This window comes from Benincasa hispida, chromosome 10 (assembly GCF_009727055.1).
Source record: "Benincasa hispida cultivar B227 chromosome 10, ASM972705v1, whole genome shotgun sequence".
Lineage (NCBI taxonomy): Eukaryota > Viridiplantae > Streptophyta > Magnoliopsida > Cucurbitales > Cucurbitaceae > Benincasa > Benincasa hispida.
In genome coordinates, this window is record NC_052358.1 from 12,802,868 (window position 1) to 12,812,931 (window position 10,064).

At 36.6% G+C, this 10,064-nt stretch overlaps 2 protein-coding genes across 2 annotated transcripts; one reads left to right on the plus strand and one right to left on the minus strand.

Moving 5' to 3' along the window:
* Positions 1 to 1,399: 1,399 nt before the first annotated feature.
* Positions 1,400 to 4,763, minus strand: LOC120089288. Its single transcript, XM_039046712.1, has 3 exons — positions 4,000 to 4,763; positions 2,352 to 3,121; positions 1,400 to 1,809 (listed from the first exon to the last, which is right to left on the minus strand). The coding sequence occupies exons 1-3, from the start codon at positions 4,735 to 4,737 to the stop codon at positions 1,608 to 1,610; spliced, it is 1,710 nt and encodes a 569-aa protein (XP_038902640.1). The 5' UTR covers positions 4,738 to 4,763; the 3' UTR covers positions 1,400 to 1,607.
* Positions 4,764 to 6,618: 1,855 nt separating this feature from the next.
* On the plus strand, positions 6,619 to 7,528 carry LOC120088929. The gene is made up of 3 exons (XM_039046367.1): positions 6,619 to 6,780; positions 6,890 to 7,150; positions 7,247 to 7,528. Exons 1-3 carry the CDS (start codon positions 6,619 to 6,621, stop codon positions 7,526 to 7,528), a joined length of 705 nt encoding a protein of 234 aa, XP_038902295.1.
* The last annotated feature ends 2,536 nt before the right edge of the window (positions 7,529 to 10,064 follow it).

Here is a 10,064-nt window from a genome sequence, read left to right on the forward strand (position 1 = left end):
TTGTGTAGACTATGTTCTTAGGATGAGGATTTTCTCTTATTGTTTATTTTAAACCAGCGAATTGTTGTACTTGGATTCAAGTAATTTGAAGTTTGAAGGTTCTTTGCGATTTCCACCATACTAGAACGAGTTTAGGATGAACCTCTGGAAGTAGGAATTTTAGATATAATTATGCTATTCTGCATTTATATATATCCTGCATAATTTCTAACAAGACAAAGATATATTCACAAATATGATTATATTATGAATTGATTGATCTTGATTTGATTAGAGATACTAAATAAAAATTTAAAGTTTTTTTAGACAAAAATTTAAGATGTTTTAGTTCTATATCCTTAACTTCGTACAAAATTGATATGACCTCTTCAAATAATTTGTCACAACAAACTTTTATAATTTTAAAAAAATATTCCAATTTCAAATTAAAAGAAAAAAACCAATGGAGTAGGAAACATTAAAAGCGATAAATAAAATTAGAATTGATTATTTTCCCCATCATATAGATGTCAAATTCTCTTAAACCAAAAAAAGCAAAAATAACAAAAAGAGGGGAAAAAAAAGAAAACAAAAAACCTCTAATAATAATAATATAGACGTCGACGTTAGTAAAAGATACCTACTTTGCATTGCATGTCGCTTCTTCAATGAGAGACGATCGTCGGCTGTAGAACTAGAAAGAGAGAACCCAAAACGACAAATCGGAAAGTGACAGTGCCAGATTTGTCTTGCTCCACAAACTATTTTTAAATTAATTTAATATCTTATATGATTGTAGAAATTGATTCCCAAATTTATATAAAATAATGTCTGTACATTTAGAAAACTCAAACATAACAGCATCATTTCATTACCCAATTTCAGTGGGTACTATTGAATTAGAACAAAGAAGAAATTGCAAAAATGACATTTAAGCTTCCTCGATAATAATTTGGTTTTTAATTGTTGATACTTGAAAATTAAACCTATTTTCTTTTAACTTTTTAGATATTTATTTTTTTAAGTGAAACAATTGAATTTTTAACTAAATTTTAAGAGAAAACAAATTTTAAAGGACACGTATCCTTATCATTAAAAAGCCAATTAAAAAAATATTTTTTTCTTTTAGTTTCAAAGATGACTTGTTTTTTTAAAAATAATGGTAGAAAGTAGATAACAAAATCTTTTATAGGCTTAATTTTTTAAAAAAATAAAAATTAAAGTCAGTTTAGTAGTCATTACATCTTTCTTAAATAAATACAATTACTGAATTCTTAGCCTAATTTTAAAAAAAAATAACTTTTTTTTCAAAATTTAAAAGCTTAAATGATTATCAAAGGATGTCTTAAGTAACCAAATGAAACATTTACCTATAATACATATGGATTACCTAAAACGAACAATGTAGAGCTTCACACCAGGGGAGCAAGAGCAAACTTCATTGATTATAACCTGTTACAAAAGGAAGAGAAGTCCCAACAAAAGTTACACTTGAACATTTGAATCATTTCAAAGTTCAAATATGTCATCTATAGTCAGGCAATTTACAGGCAAAAAATCAAATCCCAAGTTGGATCATTTGAAGAGTGAGCTTGGAGGATGGTTTTTTTTTTTTTTTTTTTTTTCTTTCAAATAAAATAATAAAACTCATCCTCTGAATCATAAAGCTCTTCTTCTCCATCTTCCTCATCGTAGTATTGATCATCATGATCAAAGTCTCTATCATCGTCATTATACCAAATACGATCCTCTGTCCAAAGCGGGCAAGAACACGTCGCCTTTTTATCTTTCCATTCTGCTCCACATTTATAGCAAAACTCATGACCACATCTACAACAAAAGGACGAGAAGGGAGTTTATTCGAGGTCGAAATGAACAACTGCAAACTAGATTCGGTTTAGATAAATTGCAGGTATAAATTGAAAAAAACACTCGCAAATACGCTATTCTAGACATTCATGGTGAACCATCCAGAAAACAAATAAAGGAATGATCGGAGTTTCAAGATAGATAACCTTCATTTCACTTTTCCAACATATACAGTTATGTATCCATAAACCTAACGTTTACAAATTCAAACAAATAAAACCAGTTCCATTCCATTTTTCATGTATTACTATTTTGATTCCCGTTCTTCAATCAAGTTCAACTTAATACGTAGGGAAAAATGTAAAGAATCTGTCAGAATTACATGCCAAACAAAAATTTCAAATCAGATGGAAACACCTGAGATTAGTCAAGGCTAAAAGTATACTTAAAGACAGATACTAAAAACCACAATAACGAGTAAATTCGGGTTAAAGTGAGAGTTAAAAACAGAGTTAAGTTTCTACATTTTTACTACATATTTTACTTCGGCAATAGAAGTTTACCTGCAAGTCATGTGATGGCAACCTTCAGCAAGTTCAATCATGTGATTACACTTCACACATTGGCGCCACAGATATGTTGATGCCAGGGACTTCAATTTCACATCTTCCGTTGGAAGATTATTTGACCTTTTATAGTCATTGCATGTTATGTGATTATGCCAAGGAACCTTACAGTCAATACAGAAAAGACCATGACACTTCATGCATTTCCGCACTCCAGATTGGTTGACAGCACCAAGGATTTCTTTAGTGTATGCCAAGACCTCAACTTTTGTCATGAGAGTTGAACATCTTGGATATGGACAATAAACTTTCTCAGCAACAGGTATGGAAGCTTCTTTAATTCGTTGGCGCATGGTAGCCATATCTTTAGGTGTTAAGAATTTTGCACAGCTATCAACATTCAGGTCAAACTTACAGCCATCGTGCGGACACTTGGGCACCAATCCTTGAAGTAATTTCACTTCCACGTGTTGTTTCATACAAGAAAAGCAGTACCGATGCGAGCAGCCATCAACTGCAAACATCCTATTAACATCACAATCCTCCAAACAAATAACACAAGTCTCATTTAGCTTCTTCTTTGGAGCAGGAGCTTCAGTTTGTATGATCTGAGGAACTATTGCATCCCTAGCTAGTTTGAATGCATATTTGATATCATGTCGAGCAACATGCACAGGATAGCAAGAGTCAAAACGTACTCGAAGATGAGCTACCTGACTGAGTAGAGCAGCGATCTTGCGTTGCTTGGGTGGCCATTTGCCAGTAACCTGTTCATGAGTTAGTATAACAAGATGTTGGATTGTTTGATGTATTTCTAGAAATAAGTTGCAAGTGAAAAACTTAACCTGAGATCAACAATTTCATAGAAAAACACTGAAGCTTAGGAGCACATCTAAATTACCTATTTTGGAACACTGCTTTTGTTAAAACAGACTTTAAAATATTACTAGGAAAAGATGACAGCAAGCTACAGGCTTGAGGATGCATTACTACTAATTGTTGTTATAGAGAGATGAAACCCTAATCATACTAGCCCAATATCGTCAAACATCTGCCATCTACAACATCCTGCTCGACATCAGTTGTTAATATATCTTACCATTTTCAATATCACTTTAAAGCACACCCATCTTCTTCAATGTTTGACAGTTGACTCGGTTCTAACTTCTAGATGATATTTCTGCTAATGGGAAGTGAGTTTAGAATCTCCTTCTATCATGATGCTCAACAAGAAACTGATCACTATTTCTTTATGGATATTACTTATAAATTATGGGTTGCCTTTAAAGTTTGAAACTAAACAGTGAACTTCACATCGAATCATTTTGAAACTCCATACACTCGTGTAAAAATATAGAAACAGACCTAATCCCTCAAATAGCCTAAGCAAGGATTTAAAACGGGTTTTCACCAACATTGTCAATACAATTTTTACAGTCATCTACGCCATTATTAAAGTAATATGTAAGGGTCCCATGCCACGTGATACAAATATACCATCATATAAATGTCTCGAGATCGATGTAGAAGACAACTAAAGTTTTTTAATACAGAGTTATCTTGGAAGCAAGGCCGTGGATAAACAAGTAATTGCCAGAAAATTGTTCAGGATTAAACAATGAACAAGAGGACAGAGAAGGCTTACGAATTGAAAGAGAGGATAGTAATCGCAGTAAAAACAAAGTCGCTTCAATTTCAAATCCATAGCTACATCCAGTCCTGCGATCAAAGCCTTAAGCTCAGCCACTATTTTACTCCTTTCATTTCCTGCAAGGCGTCTTTTCACTTCGACCACTAATTTATCCTCCGGATTGCAAATAGCAACACCGATTCCTGCCACAAAGCGTCTCTCATTTCCAATATCTTCCTCGATCACCAAACCCTTGAAATAGAGCTTAAAAACTCCCCGATTCTCAACGCCATTCGAGCATCCTTCGCCGAAGGGTTTACGAGAAGTATCACCCTGAACTCTCCAGTCATCATCGGGAATATTTAGAATATCCCTCGCGAAACCGTGATTGTGAACCTGAGGGTGAAGTTCATCGCCAGTCCTGCGCATATCAAACTCCGATTGCAGCCAGTCTTGTAATATCTCATCGTATTTCGCGATGTCCCTGGAATGGAGTGTGCCGATTCTAGAGATATCAACGCGTTCGAAATCTTGAAATTCTGGCCGAGGAATCGAGGAGGAGGAAGACGATGAAGCGAGTGATGCGACGAGAGCTTCTTCGAGTTGGAGGTTGTACGCAAGATCGAGGTCCGATTCGAGTGCTAAGGCGTCCATGAGATCACAAAAGTGCTCGGAAACTATGGCGTTCAAGTCTTCGCCGTCGGAATTTAGAGAGGGTTTGGCGGCCATAGTCGGGTTGGCCGGAGTCGACATTGGGATTTTATTTATTTATTTATTGGAGGACGATGCAATAAAAATTACTAGGAAAATTTCACAAAATGATCTAAAATCTAAAATTTTTTCTAGTAACGACCTCTTCCTAAAAACTTTTTTACCACATCTTTTCCCATTTCAAAACTATCCCCGGTTTTCTTCAGCCTTCAGACCACACCACATTTCTTGGGAAAATTGTACGGATGACCCAATTTTAGGGTCCAAAATGTCAAATGACCAATTTTAAAAAAATAATGTCAATTGACCCTCTGCTTACGTCATCACGGGAATAGATTACAAAAATTGTCCCTGATAACCCTTTCGCTCTCGCTGTCTGTTCATCTTCCATCGTGGTATGATTGTTTGTCCCTGTATGATTGATTTGACAATTTTCACAAAATCTGTCTACAACTTAAAATCGTTAATACAAAAATGGTGTATTCTTTAAAATCTAAACTTCATTTGAACTATCATTTTGTTGAATGGAGATTTATTGAACGAGGTTTTCCAGAGCAGAGTTTTTCTGAACCAAACGGAGTTTTTAGAACGAGATTTCAGAATGGAACAAACTTTTCTTGAACTTGGTCTCATTGGTGTTTGTAGAAACGTGGTCTCAAAACAGGTATGTATAGACATTGTAAAATAGCATAACGAAAAGGGTGTGAGAAAGAGGGACAAAGAGAAAGGTGGAGAGAGCGACATTGAGCGACAACGAGAGGGTGGGCTTGAGCGACAGCGAGAGAGTGGGCTTGAGCGACAGCGAGAGAATGAGCTTGAGCGATAGCGAGAAATGCAAGAGCAAGAGACAAGAGAGCGAGACGCGCGAGAGCGACAACGAGAGAGATCCATGTATTTTACTATCTGCTTAATAAAAAATGTTCTCTTGCTTTGTAGGATGACACGGAAGTGTGTACTAATTCGATACGGAGGTCATTGGGATGAGAACCAAAATTTGTATGTTGGAGGCGAGCTAACAGGAATCATTGTGCCTATTACCTTGAAGTATGAAGAACTTAAAGCTCACGTTTACAGGATTGCAAATGTAAGTTGCTCAAAGTTTGATGTTGTTATGAGAGTTAAATATAAGCTTGACTTTGAAGCCCCTCCACATTACATACGAAATGATGGTGATGTTGACTTCGTTCTTTGCTAGGATGATCTTTCTACAATTCAGATATATGTAACACTAAAATCATACCACGACGGAAATGTGAATATAAGTGATGATCGTATAGGTGTAGATAGACAATATGAGGCATCATATGAACTTAATCGAGAAGAGGGTGATATCCCATTGTCTATGAACACTCAACCATCAGCATTATCAATAGACAATGACAGCATTCATGCAGTGAACTTGGAAAGAGAAACTCAATGTAACAGATCTATGCCTGGTAATGAGAGATCAGCATACTTGAATTTTATGGATTGTGGTCCATCAGAAGAGAGTGATCCTTTCATGGTCGATAATGAGAGATCAGAAGGATTAAATTCTATAGACCGTGGTTCTTCAGAGGTGCATAAACCTGCAGTGGCTGTTACTGAGAGATCAAGAGGATTGAATTCCATGTCTTCATGTCGTAGAGGGGAATTGATTAGCCTGGCACCTCTTCATCTGAGACAGATGTTGAAGTTGGTCAAAATTTTTTGAGTAAGAGTGATTTAAAAATGAGATTGTCTATTCTATGCATAAACAATAATTTTGAATATAAGGTAAGGAAGTCAACTAAGTATTTGTTCACTGTTAAATGTATAGAGGATAATTGTAAGTGGAGCTTTCGTGCGGTTAAAATTCCAGGGTGTGACATATTTAAGATCACGAAGTATATGCGGTCGCACACATGTTCTATTGGAATTTTAAATCATGACCATAGACAAGCAATGGCTGCGGTAGTTGATGAACTAATCAAAGACAAGTTTACAGGTATAGGACGTGGTTATAAACCTCGTCACATTGTCGAGGATATGAGGAGAGAGTACGGCGTAAACATAAGTTACGATAAGGCGTGGAGTGCAAGGGAAACCGCTTATGCTCTCGCCAGGGTACTCCAGAAGAGTCTTACGCTGTTCCACATGCAATGGTGAAGCGTTAAAGATGGAGAATCCAGGTACAAGGTTTGAAATCGAATTTGAAAATGATGTCCATTTTAAGTACATGTTTATGGCATTAGGACCTTGTATTAGAGGTTTTTCAAGTTGTCGGCCGATGATAATTATTGATGGATCGCATCTAAAAGGAAAATATAAAGGGACCATGTTGGTCGGAATCTCCATGGATGGCAACAACCAAGTTTACCCACTAGTATATGCCATAGTGGACAATGAAACTGATCGAGCTTGGAAGTGGTTTATGTCGAACTTGAAGTGTGCCATTGGAGAACCCCCTAACTTGGTGTTTGTGTCTGATCGAGCGGTATCTACTGGAAATGCCATTCGTGTAGTTTTTCCCACAACATTTCATGGATTGTGCACCTATCACCTATAAAATAATATTCTTTCGAACTTTAAGGAAAACACGATTGTTGGGATGTTCAAGAATGCAGCCAGGGCATTTCGCATGGCAGAGTTCCAAGTACACTGGGACCAACTACGTATTCTTCGAAATGGTGCAGTATCGAGATATTTGGAGGATATTGGTCTTGAAAGGTGGGCACGTGTTTACCAAACAGAACGAAGATACGATAACATGACGTCCAATAGTGCAGAGTGTTTCAATTCATTGACCAAAGAATATCGACAGCTGCCCATAATGTGCTTGTTGGAACACGTTCAAGGCCTCATCCAGTCATAGTTTTATGAATGGAGAAATTATTGGGCATCTCGAACAACGTCACACTCGGACTACTGTGAAAACCGATTAGCAACTGAGTGTGACAAAGGCAGACGATATCAAGTTGAGCCAATTGATTGTTATAGGATCCATGTGTGGGACAATCGATTGGACGATATTGCGAACCTTCATACGAAGGAATGCACATGCAAGAAATTTGACTCACTCGGTATCCCATGTTCGTATGCGATTGTGGCTACGCGAGAAAGAAACATCCCCATCCATGGTTTGTGCAGTCCATTCTATAGCATGACTCCCTCATGTCTGCTTATGCAGAGTCTGTAAATCCACTCGGTCACATATCTAAATGGAAGAGACCTCCGGGATATGTGGAAAAGCATATTGCACCTCCTAGAATAGTGGTACAGGTCGGGCGGTGAAGAGTACAAATAATACCATCAAGAAGAGAACAATGCAGATAAATAAAATATGGTAGGTGTGGGAACTATGGGCATAATCGGCAAAACTGCAGTGAACCGCTGACGATCGGGCGACCCATTGACTCTAATACAAATGATTCAAATGTCGGTCGATTGTAGTTGTCTATGTGCCATTTGTCTTTGTAATTGTCTAAACGCCACTTGTCTATGTAACTGTAACATTCTATGTGCCACTTTAATCCTCAAAACTGTAATTTTTTATGTGTCACTTGTCATTCTAGAAACTTCTATTGTCTCGCTTATGAGTTTGATTACTAGAGTTTGTCTATTCATGAATCTCTTCAGATATCTCGCTTTATAAGTTTGATTACTAGAGGTTGGCTATTCTTGAACCATTCTGGAAACTTGCGCATCTCGCTTTTAATTTAACCTGTTGGCAATGAATCCTTTTATAAGTGTAATTAATGAATCCCTTCAAATGTCTCACTTATCTAAGTTTAATTTAACTTGTTGGCTATTCATGAATGAATCTTCTTCTATATTCATGGTAGTTCTACACTAACAATTCAATCCGTTTTATAATTTTAATTTAAATTAATTTAATCCCTTTTAAAGTTTGATTACTTAAATTAAACTTAAATTAAATTCTGCACTTATAATTTAATTTAACTTGTTGGCTTAATGAATCCCTTCAGATGTCTCGTCCCTTCAGATGTCTCGCTTATCTAAATTTAATTTAACTTGTTCGTTATTCATGAATGAATCTTTCTGTATTCATGGTAGTTCTACACTAACAATTTAAATAACATGTTAGTAAAAGCTAAATTACATCAATAATATACATAATATACATGTACGTCAATAATATGGAGTGTTCGTCCACTATTGACATGCCAATTGCATCCTATAGTCAGTCATCTTATCCTTAGTTATTACAGATGGGTCACTACCAGTCACTACATGTTCTAAGAATTTTACAACAAAAATTCCATAATCTAACGACCCGTGCTGTGTATTCGTAGAGGTAGGTCAGGTTATCTTCCATTGAGACGTTTCGATGTCCGGCTTCGAACGTTTCAGGTCACAGTAGTGAAGAAGCGAAGGTAGAGTGTAAGTCAACGGTTCAAGGAAAGACTCCAGCTTCTTCTTCGATGTCATGGAAGGTAGTGAATCAAATACAAACAACCGGCCTCTATTTAGATCGAATGCTACCAACATCCAATGCTGATCAATGTTTGTTGACGTGTATACGAAGTCCACACCTGACCACTTGACATCAAATTTACCCATGAAATAATCCGGTAACGTCACATTCGCCCATGCTACGACAACTTCCAAGGTCGACTTATTCTTGATATGTTTGTAGACCCCATCTCGAGAATTTAGATGACTCTACACAACGAAAAGAACATTAAAATACATAATAGTCAACTAACGTATTCCTATTCAAAAGTGCAGTAAATGGTTACCGTTATTCCAATTGGCAGGATGGTGAAGCGAGCCATACACATGTCTGGTCGCCTATAGAAATTTTCTTGCATGAACTCAAAAATGATATTTAGGGTTTGCATCTAGAACAAAATATACGTTAGGAGAGGGTTTATAACTGTATGTACTTGGTAAAAAGGACAAGGATCATAAACTTACGTCACACTCAACCCATGAACTTGGTTCAGTCAACTCCTGGAAAAAGGTTTTGAATAATGGCTGAACTGCATTTTCTCGAACCTCGTTGTCCGTGTTCTCATCGGCAATCCAGTTCACCATTTCCTTCAATGTAGCTGTTGGAACCTTATGCTCCAAGGAGTATTGGATCGTCGCTTTAAACTGCATCGTAATTACCCCAGGGAGAGGGTACTTAATATTTGGACGATCCAAAGGAAGTTGAACCCTAACTTCCTTCTCTTTTGTTATTTTCTTCTTTCGTTTAATGGGAGGTGTGTACTTATCAACGACCTTCCTCTTACGCGTTGTTTTTCTACTCTCGACCATAACCTACAGAAATATAACAAAATGTTGAACATGTTGAATAACAAATATGAAGAAAGAAATTTTCAAATCACATAATGATCATACCTGTGAATCGAAATGTAGGATGTTAGAAGAGGTCGTGATAT